Here is a 27460-nt window from a genome sequence, read left to right on the forward strand (position 1 = left end):
GCTATCGAACCTTATACTTCACTAAATGCAGTCTCAATTACAGTGACCTAAGACACAATCATCGACAGTCGTTCAAATCATGTCGCCAAAAGGAAAAGAGAAAGCTACCTCGCCGTCACTTGATGAAACGCTTGGGGAGATGGATGATGTAGGAATGGATGACGATACTGCTGGGCTTCGAAACGCTCAGGACGCGGCAATAGCGTTGGCCATGCAGCGGAGATTGTGGGGTGATGCCGAGGAAGACGGAGAGAATCATGGTTCTGAGTCTGAGAGAGTGGTAGATGAGTTTGATGACTTATTCGACGAGTTGCCGGATGACACGCTCAGCGACTCGCCTGAAAATGCAGGTGGTGAAGAACAGCCGGATAATGCCCCAATCAATTCTGCAAACGATGCAGAGGAACCAGCGCCCGCCAAAACCCCACCCCCCATCCTAACGGCTGCTGAACAACAAGCGGAAGATCAGGAACGAGCAGATGCGATCGCCGACATAGGCCAAAACTGGGGCCAAGACTTTACCACAATGGGAGACTGGATGGCAGACAACAACTGGCTTCAGGGTTCCACAGAACACTTGACAGAACGGAACTGCGAGATCGATACAATTCGCCAGTTCCGAAGCTTGTCGGAGTTGACAAAGGGTCAAGGTCGAGAGATAAGACACCAAATAGAGCAGTTTTACCTGATACGATGGACCAGAGGACGCGCACGGCCTATAGGTGATTCCAAGCACAAGAAACAGGCCAATATACGCGAAGATCTGAAGAGGCTATGCGAAGGGGAATGGGTGAAGCCAGAAAATGAGAAGAAACCAAAAACCAAACGAAAGGGGAAAGCTCCGCGGAAGACGACACCCCGGAAGAGAGCGAAGACCAAGGCTAGCTGTCAAGAACCAGTGGATGAAGATGACGAGGATACTTCCGACTCATCTCCGGATGAGATACCCTCGACCGAACCAATCAAGAAGACAGGAAAAGGAACGGGAAAGGGAAAGAAGAAGGCCAACGATGCAGAAAAGACAGACAAAAACGGGAATCCTCTTACCAGTATAACATCGGCAGCACAAAGAGACGCCGCACTCCGACGCATATATCATAACTGGCAGATAAGCTCGCTGCACGGGCACTTCCACGCCAGGCTGCACGAAGACGATGTTAGCGACGACAAAGGTATCGACTTGAGTGTCATCGAGCTGCTTCGCGACTTGTCCGAGGTTAGTGCTACCCACGCGCAGGGTGAAGAGATCAGAGATGAACTCGAAGCACACCTGAGAGAGATGGACGAGTATGACCTGGCGTCTCTCCATCGCAGGATAACAATCACTGGTCAGGACTATCATACTGAGGCAGAGAGAAGAGCAAAGGAAGAAAAGGAAAGACGACGTCAGGAAGCGGCCGAAGAAAAACGTAAGAGGCTAGCTGCAGCAAACGACAAAAAAAATGGCGAGGGTCCAGGGGCTGAAGCCGAAGCTGAAGATGCTGAGAAGCGGCCAGCCAGTTCTACTGCTGCGCCAGCGCCAACCGGCACGAGATCAAACCAAGCCCAAAGCCAGGGGACTGACAGGCGCAGAACTAGAGCGAGTGTCGCAGCGGAAGCTCGTAGAAGGGCTCAATCAGCAGGAAACAACTCTTCACAGTCACTGGTAGTTAAGCTGAAAGTACCTCCTGGTGCACTTGGAACAGGCGGGCCATCAGCTGGTGGAGCATCAAACACCGCTCAGTCGGGCAGCAAAGCAAAGGCCGCGACTAGGGATCGCTCAGCGTCTGCAGTCCAGCAGGAAGGAGGCGACGTTGCTGATCCAGATGAAATCGAGACACCAGCTCCTCTCCCAGATGAGCAAGCAGCTGAACAGCGAAGCTCAATTTCAGAGCAGCAGTCGGAGCAACGTGTACCTTCGCCAACTCCAGCATCACCCAACTTCCAGCAAGACGAGCCCGAGCCCGTCCTTCCAAATGACCCAGCGCCGCCAGAGCCCCAGCCAGGCCCCCAAGCACCTCAATCGCCGACGCACATTGAACATCAATAGCCCCTGCACCCCCGCTACACCGCACGCACCGAGGCCGAATCACACGCACTGCGACTAGCCTGGGACGAAGTATCTACCGAAGAAACGAGTCTCGGGGTATTGCGAGCTCGGCGTGTGGTAGCTGCTCTTCAGAACGAAGATCCGCTACAGCAAGACATCCTCAGACTAAATGTTACTGAGCAGGAACATCGTCTTGCTCTGGCATACGGGAAAGCGATGCGTCTCAGGAGACCGCAGAGAGTGGGTGAGACGGTTGGGCCGGGTGGGGATGAGCGCGGGCAGAGACGGAGTGGTGATGAGAGAGGTGCAGAAGGCGGGCGAGAGCGGCGCCGAGAAGAGGATACTGGGGAAGGTGGAGACGACGAAGCGGGCGCTAGGGAAGGAGAGGGTAACGGAGAAGGTGACGAGAACGGAAGGGTAGCCTAGAGTAGCAGAAGTGTATATCCACACCATCTCGCGGACGTCATAAGTAGCGCCTCTTCCTTTCTCAAGATCTGTAGACTAAAGTGTTAGAATGTTGACATACACTTACATCTCACGTATCATATTAGCAAGTCAGAATGAATACACAATATGCTTTGGTTACGCATACTTCGTTATACATGAGCGTCCGCGCGACGGCTAGTCGTCAGTCAACGCCGCCAGAAATGATTCATGACGACAATACTCATGATATGCAAGTGCTTCGCTTGACCATTGGTCCGCCCGTGCGTATACCAAAGAGACCTTCCTGCAAACAGTGCTCCTTGTCCACCAACGTCGCAAGCTTCGCGCATCGTATCGTACCCATAACAAGGCAATAACCACAGATGTACAACCACCAGACTAGTGACGCGGAACGCCTGTCATATTCACGTCCGCCATCTCTGCCGACACTGGTGTAGGTATGCCGCCGGAAGCACTGGAGCGACGAGTGTGCGAGCCACCGTTGGTTGCGGCAGAAGACTTGGCGGTACCGTACTTCTTGTTCTGGAGGTCACGCAGAATCTCTTGGCCTTTGAGCAAAGAGTCACGCTGACCGCTGAGCTCCTTGCGTAAATTGAAACGTTGTGGGGATTCGGAGAGGAGGCGAACGGCGTTGTCGTAGGCTGCATTGTGGAAATCAGTATGATGCTCACGTAGTGAGAGAGAACGAGGCTTACCTTGGCTGCCGTCGTTCATGCCCAGCCCACCCTCAAGTTCGTCGCGGAGTTGGGTGCGAAGCTGCTTGAAGAACTTCGACTCGATCCTCATACACACAGCGTCGTGGAAGCGGCGAGCTGCTAGCATGTAGTACGTGGTAACCTGTGCGACAACTCCGAGCTCGACGACGTAGGGCTCATGGTTCAACACCGCCATGACCCTGGCATCTTTCCTCATCCTGTCTTCTTCTTGCGGGGTAGTCTCTTTCCCTGTCCGCTTCAATCTATCGCGCTTGTAGATGTTGAGACGGGCCTTGAACCGAGCTTGACGATAGTGTTCTAGTACCGCTTCCTTCTCAATCTCGAACATCTCGTCGTGAAAGATGAAAGGGCCTTCCTTCTCGTCGTTTAGACTCTCGTTGGCCATGGTGCTGCGCTGCTCAGTAAAGTTCAAGCTGACCATTTGTTCAACGATCTCCCAAGCAGTGCGCCAGAAGATCGATCCCTGGTACTTGGAAAAGTGCTTGTGGAACACGACCTTGATTTGATCGACGATCTGACCTTCGAGCGTGTTGAAGAACTCGTGAAGCGGTTGCGACCAATGTTCGAGCGTCTCGAGCATCATGTTATCGACGACGCGCGGTTCGATCTGCCCGGGCACTTTGCTCTGAGAGTTCTCCGCTAAATGTTGCGTGACTTGATCAAGGAGGAACTTCTTCCTGAGCTCGCTGAAGTCCGTGCTTGGCATCGCTGTTTTGCCTTCGGGGGTCTTTGGGGGACCGCGACGGCTGGGAGTCTTAGCTGGTGAGGGACCTGGAGTATCGCCGAACTTGCGCTTCTTTGTAGGCGTCTCGGGGTTGCTAGACATCGGCGTATCGCGATCTCCATCGTCCACGTAGTCCTCATCGTCATCATCATCGTCGTCTACAGCAATAGCTTTACTGGCGGAGCTGCCAGGCTGCACTCCCAGGACGTCGATGTAGACGGTCACATCCCTGCTTCCGCTTGTAGACATCGTGGGCTTCATGCTAGCGAGGGCATCGAAGAACCCTTTCTGCAGTGTCTTCCAGTTGTTGCGCCACGCCTTGCAAGGGAATTCGGCCTCAAGCTCCTTACGTACGTTGTGCGAGAAGTCGAGTACGACGTCCGAGATGATTCTAGGGGCGTTGTGCGTAGGAGGATCTGGGAATTTTCTAAGTTCGGCTAGGACCTGTTCCAGCCTGGCATTGATCTCCTGGTCGATGATTGGAAGCTTTTTCGTCATCTGAGCAGCAAGCTCCCCGGAAAGGAAGCTTTGCAGGTTCAGTGTACCGAATCGGTGTTGATAGTGGCTGAACGCAGTTGACCAGGGCGTTCCTTGACTGAAGAACTTGTGCTCTTCGAATCGAGCTTGCGTATGGGTCAAACCGCGCTTCATCTCTGCCTGGTTCAGATTCTTGACGACGAAGTATCCATGTCCCAATGCAAAGCGCTTCTCGTCAAAGACCTCCAGGAGTTTGTCGTGGCGGGAACCGTCGGGAATAAGGTCTGGCTTGGTGAGGACACCTGAACTTGTTAGTACGACTTCCATCATGGGAGTTGACTACGCTTACCAATGCATCGGTCTGTAGCGCCCAGCTTCCGCGCAATGCCTCCTGCCGTTGAGTTGGCGATGTCTGTGTCTAACGAGCAGGTCACAAGGATGAGAGATTCCTCGTCGCTGACGTAGTCCATCACAATGTTTCGAACAGACTCAACCAAGTATTCCTTGTCTACGGTTTCAGCTTGGTTGATGATGCCTGGCAAGTCGTAGAAGCTGAGAGAAGGAACGTCCGGGTGAGAGATTTCGATGCAGACGATGTTGGGGCTGAAGTCGCAGTGTGGTTTCTTTCGAAGCGCAGTAACGGTTGATCCGAGGAACTCCGTGTAGGGCGTCATAGGGTTGATGATGGCCAGTTGAGCGCGTGCGATGATTTCCTCGAGTTCATGCGGGTTTTCTGTATCCGCAAAATGCACGACGTTTGGCCGATCCATCTCGAGCCAGCCAGGGTACCGGTACTCGGATCCTCGGACCTTGTTGATATCGTAGTTGAAAGTCCGTCGCAGACTAACACTTGCACTCCAGCTGGCGCGAGTATTATCGGAAGGCTCGAGCTTAATGAAGAGTGGACATCTGGTACATGTATCATCCATTCTCGGCGTCTTGATGCCGGAGATAGCTTCGATAACAGAAGATTTACCAGTAGACTGCTCGCCTGGCGCCGATATTAGTACAGAGCAAGTAGATACTGTTACGCAAGACGTACCCAGGACGATACATTTCGGCAGAGGTATCTTCAGCCTCTGTAGGCCAAGGCCCTCCAGTCGATTGATTGTCGCAATCACTTCCTTGACTTGTTGTCCAAGCGGATCAATCTCTGCTGCTGCGGAAGCGTCGTATGTATGCTGTGGATCTGGATAGTAGTAAGTGATGAGTACTCAGCTCCGGGTTGTAGTCTGTAACTCACCATCTTGCCCGACCAGGTGAAGCGGCTCAAGGCCCTCACTCAGTCGCGATACGTCGTCGCGCGCGGGGTGGAGTACCGGTTGTTGTGTGTCGGCATTGGTAGTACCTTCAAGCGGTGCGTCCGCAATCGTGCCATCGTCGCTGGGGGTGACCGGACGCTTGATGGTCTCCTTCAGTGCGCCGCGGCGAGTAGCGCCCACCATTTTGACAGGTTATACTGGAAGTCAAATGGTGTAGAGGTAAGAGGTAAGTAAGTGTAGGAGCGTGGTTACAAAGTTGATAACAACGGGAGCGCGAGCGCCAAGACTTTACTCTAGGCAGTAATCCGAGGTGACACAGACTCCAAAGCAGGGTCCAGGAGCAGTACGCAAATGGAAACCATTGGACGAGCGTAGCAGCTCCAGGGCGAGAGGGCAGAAATGTCGTGGTGAGCGCGAGTCTGGTACCACTTCTGGAGCGGTGAGCGGTGAATGCATGATACGCATGAGCTCAGCTTGCAGCGAGGAGAAGACATGAGTTGGATGGACGACAGATGCTTGTACGTTACCTGCATGTAGGTCTGAGAACTCTGTCGAGAAACCATCTCTTTTGTACGTGGTCTGAGAGTGATGTCCAGGTCACACTCTCACCTCGGAGGCTATGCACATAGCCCCGAACACATGGGGCAATGAATTGATGCTGAAGATATGGAAACGACAATAGTCAGAGTTGACGAAGAAGCCGCGAACGCATCGCGCGAGAAAGAGGCGGACAGAGTAGAACCGTCACCCAGATGCCGAATAGCTGCTACTATCACAGAATAGACGTAGCACGCCGTACAAGAATAAACCTAAACAGGCCTGCAGTTTATATTAACTTAAAACTCTACAAGACAGGTAGCTTAGCGTTAATGTAGGCTGCAGGCCTGCTTAGTTTTTTTCTTGTACGAGGTGTTAGTAGACTTCGCGACGAATTGGTCTGGATGTTGCAGTATAGATTCATTGGACGTGCTAAGTGCACAGTCGCAGGCGATGGGTGCTGCGCGGAGGAGCGATTTGTAGCTCCATCGTTCGACAGAGCTGCTATGGCTGACAAATGACAGAGAAGGTAGCATATGAATCCAAACAAGCGAGAAGATGACGCCGCATAGGTGGTTCTGATGGTGAGTGACGAGACACGGAAGGAGGTTTGACGGCAGAGGTGGTCGGGCCAGTCCCGAAGATTTGCCGCTAGCGCCAAAGCAGCAAGGGTCCTCAAGAAATTCCATCGAAGCACATCGTCACCGGTGGCTACCGTCCGACCACGAGCTCGCCCACGCTTTCTCCTCACCCCCGGAATCGCCCAAAACATATCCCATCCTCTAATAATACATAATGGATCATTCGCGCGATCCCTGTCCCTGGGTCATTCTCAATGACTTTGGCGGTGCCTTTGCCATGGGTGTATGTCCCCACCAGCGCTGCATCTCTGGCCCGTATACTGATACCGCATTAGGCTGTCGGAGGAGCAGTATGGCATGGTGTGAAGGGTGTAAGTATCTTTTTGACATTAGAAAGACCTGCGCTTACAATCTACAGTTCCGTAACTCACCCTACGGCGAGCGACGCATCGGCGCCATCACAGCGATCAAAGCCCGCGCGCCTGTTCTCGGCGGCAACTTCGGAGTCTGGGGAGGACTTTTCAACACATACGACTGCGCAGTCAAGGGAATACGGAAGAAGGAGGACCCGTGGAACGCCATCATCGCAGGATTCTTCACAGGTGGCTCGCTCGCAGTACGAGGAGGCTACCGGTCGATGCGCAACGGCGCGATATCATGTGCTATCCTGCTGGCTGTCATCGAGGGTGTCTCAATTGGCTTCAACCGCATGATGGCCGACAACACAAGGCTCGATGCGCCCCCACCACCACCAGCCGACGTGGGTGCACCATCTGGCGGCGGCGGCATGGCTGTGGCCGCGTAAAACGTTTTCGATTCACGATTTATACCTCTTCAGAGCGAACCGTTATCAGGCCACGGGCGGGCAGCGACATGTCTGATGTCTGGGCAAGCGGTGTTTTTGGGATGTTTGGCATATACCGCAGGCAGGTTTCGGCAGCGGGCGGCGTTCACACTCTCCTCAGCTTTGTGCTATACCTGTATCATATACGCGACACGACTTGTACAACATCTGGAGGCGTCTCTAGACGAAAGCTTGAGTGTGCGGAATTCAGAAGATACGACACATCTCAATGTTCATCAGCAATTGCGCAGCCAATCTATCGAATCCAAGCTTACCGCAATAGTTTAAACCCAAAACCCGCCTAAAATAATCTGATGACATCATCAGACCCACTCTTCAGTAAACAATCCTCTGAGCTTCCCCGGCATACTGCGACGGTAGGGACAATGCAAATGCCTTCAAAGGCTAGAACGCACGCGTGGGGAAGCCACTCGCAGGAGTCTGATATAACTGCAGGTTGCTGCTAGCTTCTTCGAGTCGGCGTGGCTGACGGCAATGAGCATTGACCGCCTTTTTTACCCTGGAAATACTGCACTTGCCGCTTCATTCGATGTCTTCACCCCAAACCACGATGCTGCCTCCACACGCGCCAGAAGTACGAATTCCATCTCCTCCATCTCACAATCCTTATGTTTCGCACTCGACTATTCAATAACACCAACACGATTTACGACTTTTCTTCCCAGACGCGAATATGGCACCTTCTAAAGATTTCGATCTATCGAAAGCCATCCAATCAGAGCTCACCTGTATCTTTCCAAGGTCCTTGAAACAACATGTCACCACCATCATGACCAACTGGCATCTCGAATTCGCCAAAGACTGCATTCCACGTCCACTATGGCCCCAGGACCTTTTCCCTCAATGGGGTGCCGACATCATTATGCTTTTAAGCGAGATCTCATCACTACCTGGCGCTACTCTCCCAGACTTCACGAGAAGACTGAAGGAAGTTGTAAAGATGCGTCAACAGAAGAACAAGTCGGCGGCTGGCAGATCGAGCCGGGTCAAAGCTGTAGATCTGAAGGCGGTTCTGAAACAATATGTAAGAGATGCCGAGGAGATGGGAGCTGGGCTAGCAAGTCCGGAGTCAGACGCGAAGGAAAGAGAAGGTGGCCGCACAACCCGGAATACCCGTATACAGGTGCCAAAAACACCCGTAAATCACGACGACGAAGACGAAGAGGAGGAAGAAGAAGGTTCATCTGAACCGCTCGCCGGCGGAAAATACCAGTACCTCTCTGGCGTTCGACCCGTCAAAGTCAACCTGAACCCTGATGCATCCGCCGTGAAGAAGCCAACGCGACCTAAACCACCACCAAGAGGCAAGAGACGGAAAGCAAATGAAGACGCGGTTGCTGGCCCTGAAGCAATCGAACTACCGACTTTAGTGCATCAAGACCCCGACCCCCGGGTGCCTGATGACACTGGTTTCCTCTCAGATCTTGAAGGCAATGAAGCGAGGGAGAAGAGCAGGAAGAGGAAGAAGCGGCTTTCGAGGCTGGAGCAGCAAAAAATTAGGGAACCGCACTGGCAGCTGGATAACGATAACATCACTCTTGAAGTTCCGACTCCGACGCAACCACCCGGTATGTCTGCTGCAGAAGACGAAGAAGAGGCTGCGACCATACCCGACGCGCACGATGACGAAGACCTGGCTTTGTACAACGCAGAAAACCCGGCACCGGATAGTGAAACGCACGAACACATCGATGCCACGGAAGAAGCCAAGATCGAAGCCATGAACCTACTCGACTCTCTGCCTGAACTCCCTGTACATGCAACGGCAACAGAGAAGCGTGAATTAGAAGAACTGAAGTTGAGCATGGAGCAGCGCATATGGCGAATCAAGATTCTGAGGATAGAAGAGCGGGTCCAGAATGAGACGCTGGCAAAGCGCGAAACGGAAGGTGAGGAAGAGCAAAGTGGAGGTTCTGAGGGGAACGCTGGTAGACGCAGCAGGGTCTCGAGGACAGAAGATAGGGTAAGAAACAAGGGGCGAGCTAGACGAGAAGCAAAGAGTGGGGATAGTGGTGCTGTGGAGAGCGATGAGAGTAGAGGGGGGAGGGTGTTGAGGACACGTAGGGGGAAGTAGGGTATAGTTGTGAGGCGCACATGACACGGATGAATACTCTGGGATGGTATTCTATTGTTATATCATATGGGGAGGCCGCTGTCCAGCGCCTTGGAATATATGCGCTTGTTAATGTGCCTGCGACCGAAACGAGTGCGCAATTCGAATTTACCGTCGCTACCATGGGCCATAGCGCATACATTGGTTGCTATCCACTTCGTCCACTGGTACTGTAATGACTTCCGGCGACGGTAAGCCACCCACAAGCTCTACAATCCCAACGTTACCGGAGTAAAGAGAATACAATTTTAGTTCGTTTTGCCATCTGCCTTTTGACTTCCTTTTTTGACCACGAAGGCGTCTTTTGCTTCCACCTTTCAACCTGCAACACAGCTTTGCGACGATATTGCGCTGAACAGTATGGCACACCAGTGAGTAGCTATGACTCGGCTTCAGATATGGCAGCTGACAAGTCTCGAGACGCAACCCAGGTTCATTCTATGGGGACAATCCTGTTGATAGCTACGATGACCCTCAAGAGGAAGAGTACCACGACTACCTTAGAGAGTATATAACACGATCTCTTTGTCGTGAAGACACATGCTAACACAACCCAGCGCAAGCGCATGGCTCGAAGACTACCGAGGGCGTGCAGAATTTCTGGCTTATGTGCCAAAGCTGAATGGCAAATTCAAATTTGCCACGCCAACAGAGTGCGAAACCTTCGATGCAGCGGATCACAGCCTCTCGAATATCCTCGCCCGACTTGCTGCCGAAATCGACGAACGCATCATGATCCAAGAAGGTCCACGTTGCCGTGCGCTCTTCCAGAGTATACGGGATCGTTTACCGAAGGAGCTCCGTGAGATGGTCTTTGGATATATCTTTCACGGCACGTATGTCCTGTTGGAAGCGAAGGATGCCGAAGCCGATGACGATGACGACACTCCGGTCTGTGAGAAGTCAGATATTGGAAGACACTATCCTTACAGCTATCTACTCAAGCCGGGATATATCAACGACTCTGCGATAAGGACTGAGCTTATCGAGGCATGGTTTCGAACGTCAAATTTCATTGTCACGGATGCCGCACTTCTCGGTCCCTCCCTGGAGAAGTACCCATGGAGCGCTGGCATTGATCCAGTGCAACTTATCAGACGAGTCTATGTGACTACAGAACCCCTGGAAGCCCCCTTGATGCGCGAGGCCATCTGCAAAGAATTGAAGCATCTTACCTGTCTTAAACTAGGCACAACTATTACGATTATTGTGGATCTGTTCCCTAGATGGCCTACTATGCGGGAGATTGAGAATCGCGCAGCCTCTCTATTCCTAGTATTATTGCGTATGAGGGGTATGGGATATAAGATGATACTTCGACTGTGCTTTAATTGTGAGATTGTGGTGGAGCGGGGGAACCGCTGGGTGGAGGCATGGCTGAGGGAGAATGAATGATGTCTGCGGTCTACATGAGTTTGGAAAAGAGTAGTTTAGTCTTACGTACAGGCAATGTAGACTTCTGGGTCTGATATTGGCTTGTTACGGTTATTTGACTTTTTCTTTTATGTAGTGGAGCTCTCCTCTGTCTGTACTGTTCTAGAAAACATCGCATGCTTAGTTTGAAACTAGGTACCGCGCGGTTATAATGATTTCCTTACTCTCTTATTGGCTCTTACACTATTATACTAGCTTAATGGACTTTGACAACACTGTTCTAGAAGCGACAGCAGTACCTAGGTTGGGAAGACGGGTAGACTGGGTCGGGTAATAGACTACGCAAAGGAAATTAGGTGCAGGTGGGGGCGTGTGTACGCAAAGGACTGAGATTATTAAACCTATGGTATCCTCTAGCCGTGGTTACGCTACTGCAGCTGTTATAGGCGCGACTTAATCTCTGCTACCATGGATGTGAACGAGAGAGCTACAACGGACGAGTGAGAGATCGGTAATACAACATCATTAATATGGCTACTGAGCGACTTCGGATGCAGGTGTTCGATATTTAAACCCTCGCATCCCTTCTGAATACTTCCATTGACCTTCCACCTACTAAAGTTCGCAGTCCAGGGAACAGCAACACACTTTTATAGTTGTTGACTGTACCACGTTGCGCAAGATGGCACAACAGTAAGTGGCCACGTCAGTTCTATAGATCCTAACAGCTAACGAACGACAAGGCGTCGATCACGATCGCCGGAGATTCCCAATTATGACGAAGTCGGTCCTGCTATGCGCGAATATTATTTCAGTATACACGAGTAAGTGGTAGCGTTTTGTTGTAATCTGGCAATGTTAACATTGAGTAGCGCATCAAAATGACTCCCGATCTTACTGAAACAGTTGAGATCTCTCCATCGATTTACCCACCACTCCAACTGGATTGTACTAGGCAATGCGACAAAGGAGGAACTGGCCATCTATCACGCGGCTGCTTGCAGCATTATGAGCCAGATCCGTAGAATCAGGGCCGATGTTGAAGAGCAGCTCGTAGAGCATGAAGCACCTGCATGCAATCAACTATTGCAGGAATTTTGGGATTTCTTTCGCGGCGCTGCAGAGATTCGCAATTTGATGTATGGGTTCATCTTCGAAGACTCAGCATTGAGTCTAATAGTGGAAGAAAGCGAATACCACGGACCCGCTGTTCGCTTTTATGTCGGGGCAAAGGTAAGTTCTGGCTGTACCAAGTGCATGTGAGATATATGCTGACTCCTTACCTCTGCCTCTACAGACCGGGACGCGCATCCCTTACCGCTATCTACTCGAGCCCGACTACTTCATCGACAACGCCGAGATAAGGAAAGAGATGGCCGACATGTGGTTCCGAACTTCAAAATTCGGCGTCCAAGATCCCTCAACCATCGCTTCTTCTCTCCTTCAGTTTCCGTGGGGTGCTGGTTTGAAACCACTCACAACATTAAGGCACGTCCTCGTAGTAGCATATACTAGATACAATCCCGACGATGAGCCCCACGAACTGGAACGATCATTAAAGCCCCTGCTTCTTCTCAATACCAAAGCAGCCATCACGATCTATGTGGAAAATCTTATTCACTACCCAGATTTTGAAGACGCAGAAGTTGTTGTGTCAATGAGAACATGTGCGCAGAGGGCAGCATATCTCTTCCCAGAATTGGTTGAACTGAGAAGCAGGGGATACAAGGTGACTGTGCGTTCTGAATTTGGCCTGGAGTTCTTAGTCGAGCCTGAAGAGACTACTGTGGAAGGGTGGACAAAGATATGCGAAGCGGCTGTTGAAGAGGCTCGCATAAAGCTCTGGAAAGCAGAGTACAGTGAAGATTTCGGGGACTGGGACAAAATGGAGGAAGCATCACAGAAGTATATCTCGGATAGCTCACAGCACTACTGTTCGGATGATCCACAAGAGGAAGATTCGGATGAATCACACGAGGATGGGTCAGACGCGTCGCAAGAGGATGAGTCGGACGCGTCGCAAGAGGATGAGTCGGACGAATCACAAGAGTAAAATTTGGAACAGCCGCGAGGAACGTAGTTCTCGTATTGCGCGACCCGCTCCAAAACATCTGCACCGACCTGAGAATTGTCAATTCAATGCGTCGGAGGCTGGGGTCCTATAGGCTACCGGATGCCATCTGGTGTCGAGCGTAAGCCTTGGTTTCAGTGCATCGCAACCATGGTTCTCAATAAAATCTCATTCCAACAACCAAAGTACACCACAGTTATATCGGACGCCAAGACAAAAGACTTTGGGTGCGCCGCCTTTGCTACTTAAACTCGCACTTCCCTAATATTTTTGTGTATCGAGCTTTGAACACACAGATTTTCTCATTTCTAGAATCAGCATTACATCTCGGAAATTGACTATACTGCGTGTCACAAGATGGCGCAACTGTGAGTAGCAATAACAGTCCTCTTGATTTCGATAGCTAACGAGCGAAAAGAGCCCAGATATATCCATCAGAATACTTGAGCCCCATCAGATGGGATGATCATGACCATCCTGAGTATGAGATGAACACTTTCCTTAAAGAGTATGTAACACGCTTCCGTTGCGATCGAAATAGTCATTGACAACGAGCAGAGCATCGTCCCGGCTGGAAAACGCTGAAAGGCTTTCATTCGCTGTCTGGCTATTGGAAAACGACGCAGACGTACCTGCGCTTTTGACCACTGAACAGCAACCAGTCCTTGGAAAGATAGACGGCGTCGCGAAGACCATCATCAAGCAAAGCAAATGCGAGGTGGACACTCGCATCAGGTCTTACGAAGGGGGCGCGCTGCCGTGCGTTGCTCGAGGAGGTACGCAAGCGACTCTGTCAAGAACTTCGCGATACGATATACGGGTTCATCTTCCAAGGCCAACGAGTAGAATTAGACGTAGATCACGAAGTCAGCGAATACGTGAGCGTCAAGGGAATCAGCGAAGCTAACCTAAAGTGCCGGTCTGACACCTACCTACTGACTCCCGGCTACTTCACTCAAGACGACCCAATCAGGCTTGAACTGGTTAAAGCGTGGTACCGGAATGCGACCTTCCTTGTCATCGATCCCAAATTCATTTGCAGATCTCTTAGAAGATTGCGATGGTCCACCAATCTGAACCCGCCCCGATTCATCAAGAGATTTGAGATCAAAGTACGGATCGGTGGCGAAACGTTTGAGCAGGAAGAGTTTGCGGAGAGACTTGAGTTGCTCAGGCATTTCCACAGGACTTGCCCTATTGTTACGATTGTATTGGAGAATGTCGTTGAATACATGTATGATGCGCAGGTATGCGCTCAACACGCCGCATACATGTTTCCAGTGTTACTGTCACTGCATCGTTTGCGGTTTAAACTTATAGTTCGATCTGAGTTGAACTTGAAGTTTGTGGTGGTACCGGAGGAGACTACTGTGGAAGAATGGACCAAGAAATTCCATGAGGCGATCAATGCGTCGGAGGGGATAGTAGGGATATAATAATGAAAGCTGTGCGCACGTGTCACCGCTAGGCATCACGAGCGTGTTCCACTTATACCTCTTCACGAAAACCCGCATTACCACTTACCATCTGCATTCTTTATCACTTCTCCAGTTCAACACTCAAGTTGACAGCAAAACATCATGTCAGTGAGCATCGACAGCAGCGTCACAGGAGTAACGCCAACTCGGGTCCCCAGCGATGCAGGACTTGCCTCTGCTGTGGAAGGGTAAGTTCATCAAATACATATCGCAGGCGGTGATAACGAGTTTCAATAGGTATTTCGAGCCGTCTACGTTGAATCATACAAATACCAGTGTCGCTGGGGAGAATACTGTATCCGCCACTGTCGACGAAGACCGGGAGTATCTTCAGACGTACGCGCCATTTGGGGTGGGAAAGAACAACGACTAACCTCCAACAGCGAGTTGAAGAAGCTGAAAGTCCTCAAGCGGATTATAGACGCGCGCATCGGAGAATTGAACGCCGAGAATCATATCTTCTGTCTACGCAACAGTTGTCCAGTCAAGGAGCCTTCTCACGAAACCGGTCGATACCAACGGATGTTCAGACTCCAGGAAGAAGCCCGAAATATCACTAGTAAGATCGATTGCCGTATGAAGCGATATACAGCGGCGCAGTGTCTTCCCATTTGCACTACGGTCTGCGCTATATTACCCCGCGAGCTTCGCGACATGACATACCAATACATCATCGGGGAGTCGATCGTGAGGATTGATAAGAAGGTACTGAAATATTTCCTCTTTTGTTCCGAAATCGGTGTCACACCCATGTGCCCCGCAGGGTTCCCAAACCGCACCAATATTGCCTACGAGCACCTCTGGGATCGTGACTACTCCGGCAAGCTCTTCTACTCCGAGCTAATCGAGGCTTGGTACCGCAATACAACATTCTCCTTCGTCGAATGTCGTCTCGTCCCTTACTTCCTCAACGATCCGCGCTTCGGCTACGGAGTACCACCGCGAGAGTGGGTGCGCAAGATCAAAATCATCAGGATTACAACAACGGAGAGCGTCCTCTCTATATACAGGGGAGAAGAGAAGGCATATAACATCAAGACCGGCGATCTCGATAATCTCAAAGATCTGCCTAAGCTGACGCGTGTCATATTTGACTTTGATGCAGCTTTTACGTCACTTCCCACGTATCACGACAACTATAGGCGATTTGTATTAACGGATCTGAGGGAGATGTTTTCGAATATTCAAGATCTACTGGATAGGGAGTGTAGGGTATCGGTAATGTTCTCCAATATGGCGCCGCTCGAAATGCGAAGGGATGAGCTTACTTCTCGAATATGGGAGGATAAGCTGGAGACTATCAGACCTGATTAGACGAAGTACATAACACCCAGAAGGGCAGCCGGATGGCTACACCGACCAAATGTTATTTCCTTGTACAGTATTGTGTTATTGTCGTCTCCTACCTGAAATTGAACGAACCTGAAGATCCCTGTGCGCGCTGTTGTCGGCGCGTCCCCGCGTTGCCCGGTCACTCACTCACCTTCACCACGCCAGTGACGCCAAATTCACGCTCCTTCCGCAAACAGAACGTCCACGCCCTTCCAGACTTTTCCAACGCGCGTCATCGCCACCCATTACTCAGCTCGGCGCCGGATCAATCCTACAGCCGCGCGCCCACACTGCCTATATAATCTCGCCCGCCCGCTCCTCCCACTTCTTCTCTTTTTCCTTACCTTGGACTCAAAACTGCAATCGTCGCTCTTGTTCGCATAGACGACTCAATTGCGGTTTTACTCCTCGCTCTCTCGCGCTGACGTGAGAGAGTGAGGTTGTTCAAGGTCATACCGTTTCGGCGGTCGCTAGGCCTTAGGGACAAGCTCTTCGCCACATGAAGGAACGCACTTTCCTTCGACACATACGAAAACCCTCCTGGGTATCGCTTCGCTCCACGGACGAGCTTTGATGAATCTTTCAGCTCATACTATCGCACACTCGGGGCGTACCCAAAAGCTGCTACGAGCAGTGCTACGTCGGTTTGCGTGGTTTGACTGAGACAAGAATCTACGGATCCCTTGGCTGACAATTCCACACACTTGGGAGCGTCGGCGTTTTATCTGTTTGGGCTACTGACGGCTACGTCAGTCGCGAGAAGCTGCGAGAAGGCGTCTTCTCGCAGGGGATTGTTGATCCATTGCTGAGGGTGGGATGGAGGGGGAGAAGCTTTCATGACCATCCAGCTCATTCTTTCGCACACTCGGAGGAATGAGCAAGGTTGGCATGATTGACAAGACATGGATTCACGCATCTTGGCTGATCTGTCCCACCTACTTGGGAACGGTAGCCAGTCGTGATGACATGTACTTGAGGGAATATGGGGAGGGTGGGAGGGTTTGTGACATGGAGTGGGTGGAAGGGGGTTTTGATATGGGGTTGGAGGGTGGATGGGAAGGGAGGGAAGGAGTGGTGTTGGTGTAAATAGTAGATAGAGTAGAAGAATGTCCATCCTTCTACACAACGCTATTCTGTCGTGAGTGCTCACTAAAAACCCCAGACTTGAACTGAAATTGTTCGTTGGAAGTTCCTTCGCGCAGTACTTGGATTGCTACAAGATATCGCCCACTTCGTGTCGTGCGATCAGAAGACGAAGTAGGCGGCTCACACATGGTCTCGCGAAAAGTTCCAAGGGGATTGTGTTTGCTACATGCGTTCCAACGCAGTGAAGGTTCTTAAGCTGCAAGTAAGAAGAGAATACGCGCAGAGAACTTGAATCACGTACGAACACAGTATAAAACCTTTGACGAATCCCAATACAAGGGGACATAACATAGCGCGATCTGATGGATGTTGTCGCTTCTAACAAGCATCACCACTTCATCGCCCGATCTAGTGACGCAAGATTCGTTCTCTTGATATTCTCCAAACTCTACACTGTGGGAGCAAAGTCATGAAAGCACGTAGTATTAGATAGCCTTCCTATACTTGTCAGTGCTCGTAGTCGGCGCACGATGTAGACAGTACTATACATGCCACATCATGAACCAGACCCAGCGACGACCATATCGACCCGCTTCCTTCTTCCCACTGCTTTCGTACAGCAGTCATACATGTTCTAGTGTTCCATCATTTCCCCGCTGCTTCTTACCATCTTTCTCTCGCTTCGTTGCTTGGCATTCACTCAAGCCCAAAAAAAACATCAAAATCACAACACCATCACCCTCAACCGCCAAAAAAAGTTCTTGGCTCATCGAAGATGCAATGTGCCATGAACTGTAAGCCCGACGTGGGGGTCGAACCCACAACCTTGAGATGAACCAATCGAGTCTAGTTAGGACGTGAAAGCTAAGAGTCTCACGCTCTACCGATTGAGCTAGCCGGGCTGATATATTGGCTTCGGGAAAATTAACGTGTACTGATTGACTGTTGTGAGGGCTGAATTGAAGCAGTACAGGCGCAGGAGGCTTGTAGCATCTGGTGTGAGGTGTTCAAGTTGGGCGTGGTAAAGGTAGGTTGAAGTTTTTTCTCTTTCGGCCGATATACGGCTACACTTGAGGAAGGTCTTCCAACATGGAGCGAACATCATGTTGATATGCGAGCACATAGCATGTACACATTGCAATGCTACGAATGACCAAGACGCGCAAATAGAAAGTAGAGGTAGTAACAACTATACCCCACTTCCACACCTTCCACACCTAGCCTCAGGCACAGATACACAATCCATCACAACACATGCCACCTTCGCCATCGCTGTCTTACCCCTGCGTGTAACAAAAAGCCCTCATACATTGTCAAAAAATACAATACCTCAACAGTTGATAGCTGGCCGTCAGCACTACACCCAAACCCTACGCACCATCCAAGCGAACACTCCAATACTCAATCCGCGACACCGACAGGACCCACATCGGCGGTCATGCACGTACCCGCAGAGCCTCAACACCTTCCTCCGACCCCCGATACCAGCCGCCTCCATATCCAATATCCAGTAGTGCCAGTTCCTATCATCTCACCTATCATTCGTTCGGAGTCGGCACGGGCAGACTTCTTACACCAGCTGTCGTTCGATAGCGTACCCTCGCACCAGACCCCGAAGTAAAGACTTTGCTGTATCCACAGTCCAGCCACTTCGGAGTCGACGTGAGACAGCGATGGCAACGGTGGTTCGCAATGGGCTTAGGTTACAAGCTTCGATATTCCCGGCCGGTGAACTAGCGGCGCGGAGGTCGTGTTGGTGGTTGTTGTGGGTTGTATGCAGTCTGCGTTATGCGAGGGTGATGCTTCTTCTCGAAGCGGCGCTAATGCAGAGTCTAGAAGGGCGTCAGAGTACATGCCACATGCGATTCCTCGCGCGATTATTCTCGGGAGGATTGGGATAGGCTGGGAAACTTGGGTAGTTGCCGTCTGTTTTCGATACGCCGAACACGTTCGTCTAAGCGTAGGCAGGTCGTAAGCCGGAGGCATCGCATCGGAGGTTAGCTGGCATCGGTGGTTTGTAGGGCTATGGTTTTCACTCGCTTGGGACTGAGAAACCGAGCCGAGCCTCCGAGGATAGCCTATCGTTGTCTTACCATGCCGGAAGGAGTAGCCCACTAGCATCCATCGCAGTCTAAACGAACGAAAGATAAACTAGACTCGTTGCGAGTAAGTTGACACCGGTGTAACGTTGCCCCCCCAAACCACCGCTTGCGTGGCGGTGAAAAATGGCTGTGGCTCAGATACTCGAGAGGCTCGAGCCGAGCATTCACCGTTGTGGGTCAAATCGCTGTCAGCTGCGGACATGGAACATAGCATTCCATCTCCATGCCATATCCACATGTACAGAAATAACCGAGAAGTTCTGGACTCGCGGGAACTACTCGTTGTGCGCTTTACAGTGGACCTTTTTATCGGAAATGTACGGGTGAGATTGAGAATTATTCTCGTCCGCGCATCTGCAACCCTTAACTGCGGAGTACAGCCAGACATGTGACAGCAAAACAACAACGGGAACTATGCGAGGATTTACGCCCCCCAGGTGGAGATATTGATCCTTGTAGAGCGAGTAGAAACCGAGATTTTGCATGCGAGCTTTACTTTGATGGGGAAGGATCATGACAATGTGACTTGCAAAACCAACTAAAGAAAAGAAAAAACTCCTCTTCATTCAGACTCGTGCAGATATCACGTCGGATGTAACAGTGCTTTGGGTAGCAATGCAGGTACGTACCTGCCATTTTGATTCCGTTGAAACAATAACCCTGGCTGCGCTCGTGAACTTGCGTTGCTTGCGTGTCGGTGGAGCTCGGCAAGCACGCACACATGCGCGCCCGCGCAGGTTTGGCACGTGAAACTCGGTTCATGCATGCATGCGTTCGCAAGTCAGTGTCCGTCGGATTTACCGACATGAATGTACTGCAGCGTCGACAGCTGCGCATGAGTGACGCTGTTCATGAGGAAATGAATACGATTGTGTGATTTGTGCATACCCCATTCCCAATGCGAGCACAATGACGCATGAATCAGCTCAATCGATACATTCAACACCCTGCACGCATGCGCGTCAACGCGTCGCCAGCCTCGCGAGTGCCGAATACGGAAGACTCGTCTCTAATGGCCACCGGAAGTATAAAAAAGGTTGTTGTGCGGCGAGGCCAACTAGCTCCAGGCGTAAACGATGTAATATTCTCTGGGGCTTCTAGAAAATCTTCGCTTGTGTGTGACGATGGCAAAAGGCGAAAAGGGCTGAGATCCGCGCGTAGCCAATCGATCCGGTGGAGCGGAGGGGCTGTTGGCGCTGGCGATAACGACTCCACACCACTTGCGGGCACCAGAGGTCTTGTTGAGAGAAACATCGATATTGGTGGTGAGGCCTAGCCATGCCAATCAGCAAACTACCATCGCTATTTCGTCAGCGCGATCTTGTTGGATTTCTTGTGTGACGTATGAGCAGTTCTGTTGATGCAAGCCAACAATCCTGCCGCAACATGTCTTGTGTTGGGGAGCTGAACAACCCTGAGGCTGACAAAGACATATCTTTCGCGCTGTAATTTACCAGTGTTCTGCATTTAGCCTGCCTGGGGAGAGTTTGACCCGGTTTACCCAATCCAGTAACTTCATGATCGACGTCTTGGGCCTTGGTACCTGCATTGGATCCGGTGTGTACGTCATAGATCCCAGACTCCATGACGAAGCTCGAGCAGGTTCACCCCAGAAAAGGGATATACTTTCTACCCCATGAAGTGTCGCGACCCATTGTCTCCAGATTGTAACAGGTTCGTGACCAGGATCTCGCGGCTTCTGGCAAGTGAGGCGCATTGATGACAGCATCTCTGATGCAGCGAACAACCATGGAAGCAACTGATGCGAAAAGGGTCTTCGCGTCGAGGGTCGAAGGTATGGGGCGTGTGGAGTGGTACCCTTGACACGTATGGATTTGAGCAACCTGCGACGTCCGGGGTTGCCAGTCTGGGGAAGTGTAACCACCAGTTCCACAGTTTCAACAGCACACCTGACATCTCAAAACCTTCGCTCCAAACTCTGTTTGTCAGTCGTGAATCAGTGCTTGGGCGGGAATTGCCTGTTCTGTTTAGCTAACCGCTCGACTTGAGTCCTTGCGGGGTAAGCGGCGTTCGTGGGGAAGCTAAGCAACGTTCCGCGATATAATCGGCACGAGATAGCAACAACGCGGATTGGTGGACAATCGCGCCATGGAGCGGTGTTCTCGCCGACTATTACTGTCTGATTTTCAGGGTACTTCGGTCCATCTTCGTTGTTTTGACACGTGCGGGGCCGGGTCTGCAGACCAGGGAGATCATGAGGTAAGGCAGTAAGGCATGATGCGCAAAATGAGTTCTGGAAAGTGCTTCATCCGGCCTGTATTGCGCCGAACGTCTGAGTATCCGAAGATACCCGAGACGGCCTCTGTCGATAGTGTGCTGACTTCTGGTAGTAGGCTCGTCCTTGCTCCGCAGCATAGTGAGTCACCAGATTCTTGATAATGTCTGTAAGCTGATGGGTGAGCAAAGCGGTGCCGCACGCAGCTTATTGCTGAGGCGCACGCTACGCAAGGATGCATCGCGTGGGAAGAGCTGAAGCAGCAAGCGCATGCCTGCGACGACGGCGGGGAAGACGTGCCCGCTGCAAGATCAGGAGACAGCTGACCACGACGAACTCCCGAACCTTCTGGCAGACTTCGAGCCCTGCAGGGACGTGTAATGAAACAGCAGACAAAAGAAATGAGTTGTAACAAATACTGGGCAGCGTTATGCTGTTTCCGGGAGCGCCATCCGATACTACGTAAATCTGGGGTCTGGGGATAGTCTCCAAGGTTTGGTTCTACCGGTAGCGTACCATGGTCTTCACTCGCCGCTCGATCGAATCGTAGATTTAACGCACAGCACCGGTTCAATGGGTGCCGTTCCTGAGAAACGGTTTGCATCATGCTTGCCTCAAGTCTCAAGATCGCCGTGCTATTGTTTGGTTCGTGATAACCGTTGCGTATGATCATCTTGCTTTTCGTGGTGGTTGGCCATCGCGACTTACCTTCTTTTGCAAATGTCCGGGGTGCTCTCAATATCGTCATGGCTGCGTGCATCGAAGCTTGTCGCAACAGGTCTCTGCGCGGCATGAGGACCGTCCATCTTCACGGGCAGTGCTAGGAGCAGCACGGTGTCCATGTGCTCGTATCTTCAGAAGCCTCGGTGTTGTCGAAGAGTGGCCGGGGGTTGTTCCGCTTGTCCAGCGCAATGGCTCCCCCGCCTCTTGGACCCAAGTTGGTTGAGCTTCGATAGCGCAGTCATACAAATGCCTCGGCTTGCTATGTCAATAGCTGGAAGCTAGAGCATGCATCAGCACGGCGAAAACCGCAAGATCGCTGTTATTCGCATTCATAACGTTAGAGAAATCAGGGCGAGAAAAGAGGCTGGTGAGCAATGACGTACATCTGTGAATGCGATGGACATGTGGGTGATTTAGGGCTGCATACTACCGTGGCGCCTCTATGGAGTGGAGCAGGTGTCCATCTACCGAGACTTCGGAAAAAAGATGGTGCATGCCTGATCTCGATCTTTGCAGGTCTGCCCTGGCATCATGAGACTGATCGTGATCAACCTGATGCGCCCGTTAATCGCAGACACGATCGAGAGGTCGCGATCATTCGGGAATGTAAAGATCCTGATTGTCGTCAAACGGCCCTTTCATATCGCGATGGTGTTGACTGAAACATGCCAGCGAAGCCTGGGGTAATTGACGCTAGGCTAGGGCAATGTCCCGGAGTCAGAGCCACTGCCGAAGATCTTACCGACTAAGAGCCAACTATCGTGAAGGTCAACAGACGGTATGAGCGCGCTTGGGCGATGCGCTGGCAAGACTTGAGGTTTGAGCGGGGATGGCTGGCGTTCAAACGTGTTGGAGACAGGTGATGCATCTGTAAACAGTCAAAGCGCAAGTGTTCACATAGCTGCTCCTACTATTTCGAGTTAGTGATATGACGGTTGAACTGATAAAATGTAGATTGTGGGGTGCCGTTTGCACCGCGTGCCTGATGTAAAGAATACCACCGGATGAAGCATGATGGTGTACCGCTAGGCTGATGTGTAGGCATAGGGTCGGGGTACTGCTGAAGACTAGGGATGAGAATCGGCAGGAAGCAAAGAAAATGTCACTACAACGACAGAGAAGTCGTAGTGCCTTGGTTCTGGTGTTGCTACTCCCATGTGCCCTGCTGGACTATGGGCAGTGCCAATGGCTGCATTCAAGGCCAATAAGCCATTGGTATGACCGAATCCTCTCGTACATTAGGTGCGCAAGCCGAGTATTGTGATTAAAGTATGTGTAATGCGGGAAGTATTGACGGAACGATGGCGCTGCGTGTGGGACTCTACATCCAGGCAATGGGAAAGACTTCCGCGGCCACGACCTCAAAGCACGACATTTTGACGGCGCTCTCGCCGACCTGATCAGCGGAGAATGGCGTCCTGCACAGCGGCAATTGATTGTCTCTGCTTCGCCTCAGCGACACCAGTATCCCGAGATCCGTTCGACGCGTAGGCAGATGCAGACATCAGATCTGCACGCAGCGGCATTGGCGAGAAGGGACGTCACCAAAGTGTGACGATAGGTGTTCATGTGACGGGACCCCCACGGGGGCAGCAAATGAGACTGCGGAGACAGGAGGCCTGGAGTGATACTGAACCGAAGCCGCCAACGGAAGCGATAATCACAGTCACAGGACGAGGGATGTAAGCGGTTGAGCCAGATATTGCCAGGGAGCCCTTTGGCGTGGCGGAGTTCCTCGTACATGAGGCTGAAGCATCTCCAAGTTGACTCGTCAAGGCTGGCTTCAGATGACCACTCGCAGGCGCTAACATGCCAACGCATCGACCTCCAGACCGACTTGGTCGCGGGGTAGCGCTGCGGGTGCCTGATAGAGCGTCGCCTTCCGCCGTTTTCAGGGATGAATGTTGTTTTTAGCATCCGGATGATCAGAGGACTTTGAAATCAGTGGTAATAGTGAGCGTCAACAATGCAAGCTGCTGGAGCGACCGGGGCCGCGTTGCGCTGCGCTGATTGAGCCCGCGCAATCCGGTGGTGATGATTGCTGAGCGACGACCGAGGGACGATTGGCGAGGCCGCTTCCCGGAGTCATCTGGCAAGGCTTGCATGGTGGTTGAGTGATGCTGATGCAACGCATATTGAGTAGCGAGGGGTGAGGGCGACGACGCCTGGAGCAGGAGCAAAACGGCGCGCGGGGAAGTGCGGTAACTTTCAGCTAGCATGACGTAGTGGCGTCGCTCAATCTTGTCAGTGTCAGTGTCTGCGAAAAGCCTCGCCGCCCGACTCGTGCTTTGCCCTGCTGAAACCGCGAGCGTCGAGATTGCGTTGCGCGGGGGCAGCTGTTGGTGTTGAGTTCGCAGCTCGAGTCATAAGGCTGAGCGGCGTCTGCAGCCGTCGAGTCTCGCCCGCGATCCCACGACGCACGACGGAGGGTGGGTGTGCTCGCCATGATGCACGCACGATGCACGTTGCCTGCGCCCTGGCCTATATGGCGCAAGGGTAGGCCCTCACGGGGCAGCGCCCTCGAGTACCGCATGCCCTTGGTGATCTCCTGTGATGAGCAGCGGCGCAGCAACATGTCAGGCACACAGAGTTCGTGACGGTGAACAGGAAGCCGGGCCGAAGCAAGGGCGGCGCGGCTCAGTCCAATTTGACTTTGGGCTGGGACGAGCGACGAGCAATGTCGCGGCTATTGCAGATCCAAGTTTCGCCATATCATCAATAAACAATGACCAGGCTGATCGCCATCGTGACACAGACAGCGTGCCCTCTAGGCGCGGCAGATGTAACGGGGGGAATCAGTGTGGTGGTGGTGCGATCCGGCACTGCATGAAGCCTACAGCAAAGCGTGCATAAGCGCTTCTTAGGCAGCTAGCTTGGAGTGGTTCAGAAGAGCGGTAAAGGAACCTGCCAAACAAGTGGCTCTTTACAATCGAACATGCGTCTTGTTGGGACCTCGAACCCCGGAACAGGTGACAGCTAAAGAGTCAATGAGGCTTCGAGGTACATCGGCCTAGTGCATGGCCTTGCCGCCACAGTCACTGTAGGCATCATGTAGGAGTGTGAGATAGTGAAGAATCCGCTTTTTATCATTAGGTATCTAGGCAAACACCTGCTATTTCCAAGCTAGGTGTTGCTGTGGTTCAACAGCTCCGTGGAGCCGTCCCATGCCGGGGTATAATGGGTCGGGCAAAGAGTCCGATACAAGTACAGTGCAGGTGATAGTACAGACCAAATAGGCGTGAGCCGTAACCCGTCTTCAGACCAAGAAGCACCCATTGTCCGATAACTGCAGGAAAGAAATTCGTAGCCTCATTGGGCGTAATCGATGCCCTGGTGGTATCAGAAGATTTTGGGAGGATCATAACCCATCATCGCCTGCAGAGCGCTAAAGTGAAGAAACAAAACGCCTTGGTCCAATGCCAAACCATAGATGCCGCTAGAAGTGCAAATGTGAAGAAATGATGATGAAGTGCTACCATCCGGAGCGGTGGTACTCTTGAGCGTCGCCGCCGTCGAAGAACTGGTTGTAGGAGCTGTCGGGCTTGTTGTCGTCCCGGAAAGTAGTAGATCTAATTTGAGCTTGTTGCTCGTTGGTGTTTAGGCCCTTGACATCGCCGGTGGTCATGGCCCGGCGGAGGGCCGGTAGGTTGACTGCGCTTTGTGCGCGCTTTGCTACTGCGTTGGTGGTGGCATTCTTTTGCTGCCTCTCCCACAGCAGGTTCTGACGAAGTGAGCCAGTTAATTCTGAAGTCAACATATTGCGTCTGCACGTCTTTGGGGACATGGCGGGTGGGTGGACGTTGGAGGTGGTCATGATGATGGGCTTTGGGCGGGAAGCCGGCTCGCGCATCATCAGACCCTTGTCCTCGTGGGGAGAGTTGCCGGTCGATGGACCGTTGGGTGCGTTGGTGCGGGAGCGTCGGATAGCAGGCGATGATCGCGATGCTTCGTTCTGTAGTGCTGATGCGCGGTCACCCTGGTGAAGCGCGGTGGTGAGTAGGGAACGGCGGGAGGTGAGGTTGGGCTTTGAGTCGACGCGCGAGAACAGGGGACGGTGCTCAGCAACGCTGGGGGGACCGCTCTCCTCGTTGTCGTCGTCTTCCCACTCGTCTTCGTCGGAGTCCTCGTCCTCGATGGCGCTCTCGTCGACGTCGTCCTCGCTATCGGTCTCAATGGCCGCCTCGCTGCTCTCGGAGACGTCGTGGAAGGTACGGGTGCTGACCTCGTTCTTGAAGGAGGTCGTCTTGCGCATGGGAGCGGCGTTGCGCAGCTGCTGTGAGAGGGAGCTGCGCTGGAGAGAGTAGGCCTCGAAGGAGCTGCCGTTCTCCTCTTCCGAGGAGCCACCGAGAGTGAACATGGGCTGCTTCTTCTTGCTCAAGTCGGCCTTGGCAGGCAGCGGCTTGGTGACAAAGCTGGAGGTCTTCTTGAGGATGGGGGTGGGGTTCAGGTTGGTGGTGGACCGTACCGAGGTGGAGATGTGGCCAGGCTCGAAGCCGCGAACGACGCTGTGCTCGCTCACGTCGGTGGAGGTGCTCGCTTCGGAGCTGACGGCGGGGCTCATGATGTCGCTGTTCACCGTGGTGGCTACAGTGGAAGTCGAGGCTTCGGGGATGGGGCGGGCGGTGGTGGGGGGCGAGGTGTTGTGTTGGACAGGCTTCTGCTCGGGTACAGGCGGGGCAAGCTGTGCGGGCAGAGGTGAGAGCGGCTCAATGAACTTCTTCTCTTGGATCGAGTTGACGACCTTCTCGAGACCGATGGGCGTCATGTGCTTGCCGCGGGCCTGGCTGGTGGCAGAGTCGTGGCGGCGCAGGTCGGGGCGGTCGGCCGAGAGATCAGAGCGGGAAGTGGTGATGATGGCGCTTTCCACATTGGAGTCGTCGGAGGCGACGCTGGTAGAGAGCGCGGGCATGTCCGCGGCGCTAGCCGACAACTGGCGCTGGAAGGTCCACTGGGGAGCAGCCACGGGGTCTGGCTGGCAGCAGAAGGTCTCGCGGGACCACAACCGCCAGGCCATGTTCTCGTAGCGTTTGCCGTCTTCCATGGCAGGCGAGCATCGTGCAAATACTGAGGGGTGAGTTAGTCGCTGTTGTGCGCTTCACATGCTATCATGGCGATGTATCATGTGTCTATCGGCATGCATGTCACTCACCAGACCAGAGGCCGAACAGGTTCTCGGTGCTGCGGGTTTCGATGGTGCGCATGGAGCTGTGCTCGACACGCACTATGGGCCGTTCGGCGCGGAGAGGCATCGTAGGCGTTGTGTTGGGGTTGAGGGGGAGTTCGTTAACGGTGGTTCCGCTTGCGTCA

The 27460-nt window shown here is 52.4% G+C and overlaps 9 protein-coding genes and 1 non-coding gene across 10 annotated transcripts; 6 read left to right on the forward strand and 4 right to left on the reverse strand.

Moving 5' to 3' along the window:
* Window positions 1-79: 79 nt before the first annotated feature.
* J4E86_005840 (uncharacterized protein) lies at window positions 80-2029 on the forward strand (the record flags this gene model as incomplete). The annotated part of the gene is made up of 1 exon (XM_051446372.1): window positions 80-2029. One exon carries the CDS (start codon window positions 80-82, stop codon window positions 2027-2029), a length of 1950 nt encoding a protein of 649 aa, XP_051301947.1.
* A 165-nt stretch (window positions 2030-2194) lies between these two features.
* J4E86_005841 (uncharacterized protein) lies at window positions 2195-2633 on the reverse strand (the record flags this gene model as incomplete). The annotated part of the gene is made up of 2 exons (XM_051446373.1): window positions 2195-2530; window positions 2622-2633. The coding sequence occupies 2 exons, from the start codon at window positions 2631-2633 to the stop codon at window positions 2195-2197; spliced, it is 348 nt and encodes a 115-aa protein (XP_051301948.1).
* Window positions 2634-2854: 221 nt separating this feature from the next.
* Window positions 2855-5838, reverse strand: J4E86_005842 (uncharacterized protein; the record flags this gene model as incomplete). The annotated part of the gene is made up of 5 exons (XM_051446374.1): window positions 2855-3117; window positions 3172-4695; window positions 4743-5384; window positions 5436-5582; window positions 5637-5838. The coding sequence occupies 5 exons, from the start codon at window positions 5836-5838 to the stop codon at window positions 2855-2857; spliced, it is 2778 nt and encodes a 925-aa protein (XP_051301949.1).
* A 1149-nt stretch (window positions 5839-6987) lies between these two features.
* On the forward strand, window positions 6988-7578 carry TIM17 (translocase of the inner membrane; the record flags this gene model as incomplete). The annotated part of the gene is made up of 3 exons (XM_051446375.1): window positions 6988-7056; window positions 7109-7144; window positions 7192-7578. The coding sequence occupies 3 exons, from the start codon at window positions 6988-6990 to the stop codon at window positions 7576-7578; spliced, it is 492 nt and encodes a 163-aa protein (XP_051301950.1).
* Window positions 7579-8407: 829 nt separating this feature from the next.
* Window positions 8408-11146, forward strand: J4E86_005844 (uncharacterized protein; the record flags this gene model as incomplete). The annotated part of the gene is made up of 3 exons (XM_051446376.1): window positions 8408-9698; window positions 10183-10258; window positions 10309-11146. The coding sequence occupies 3 exons, from the start codon at window positions 8408-8410 to the stop codon at window positions 11144-11146; spliced, it is 2205 nt and encodes a 734-aa protein (XP_051301951.1).
* Window positions 11147-11807: 661 nt separating this feature from the next.
* J4E86_005845 (uncharacterized protein) lies at window positions 11808-13178 on the forward strand (the record flags this gene model as incomplete). The annotated part of the gene is made up of 4 exons (XM_051446377.1): window positions 11808-11818; window positions 11869-11949; window positions 12157-12358; window positions 12423-13178. The coding sequence occupies 4 exons, from the start codon at window positions 11808-11810 to the stop codon at window positions 13176-13178; spliced, it is 1050 nt and encodes a 349-aa protein (XP_051301952.1).
* Window positions 13179-13346: 168 nt separating this feature from the next.
* J4E86_005846 (uncharacterized protein) lies at window positions 13347-14632 on the forward strand (the record flags this gene model as incomplete). The annotated part of the gene is made up of 3 exons (XM_051446378.1): window positions 13347-13423; window positions 13615-13704; window positions 13900-14632. 3 exons carry the CDS (start codon window positions 13347-13349, stop codon window positions 14630-14632), a joined length of 900 nt encoding a protein of 299 aa, XP_051301953.1.
* A 144-nt stretch (window positions 14633-14776) lies between these two features.
* J4E86_005847 (uncharacterized protein) lies at window positions 14777-15988 on the forward strand (the record flags this gene model as incomplete). Its single annotated transcript, XM_051446379.1, has 2 exons — window positions 14777-14862; window positions 15058-15988. 2 exons carry the CDS (start codon window positions 14777-14779, stop codon window positions 15986-15988), a joined length of 1017 nt encoding a protein of 338 aa, XP_051301954.1.
* Window positions 15989-17889: 1901 nt separating this feature from the next.
* On the reverse strand, window positions 17890-17994 carry J4E86_005848. Its single transcript has one exon. It is a non-coding gene; the product is annotated as a tRNA-Lys (tRNA).
* Window positions 17995-25625: 7631 nt separating this feature from the next.
* J4E86_005849 (uncharacterized protein) lies at window positions 25626-27402 on the reverse strand (the record flags this gene model as incomplete). Its single annotated transcript, XM_051446380.1, has 2 exons — window positions 25626-27217; window positions 27303-27402. 2 exons carry the CDS (start codon window positions 27400-27402, stop codon window positions 25626-25628), a joined length of 1692 nt encoding a protein of 563 aa, XP_051301955.1.
* Between the last annotated feature and the right edge of the window lie 58 nt (window positions 27403-27460).

This window comes from Alternaria arbusti (assembly GCF_024043155.1).
Source record: "Alternaria arbusti strain BMP 1465 chromosome Unknown scaffold_7, whole genome shotgun sequence".
NCBI lineage: Eukaryota > Fungi > Ascomycota > Dothideomycetes > Pleosporales > Pleosporaceae > Alternaria > Alternaria arbusti.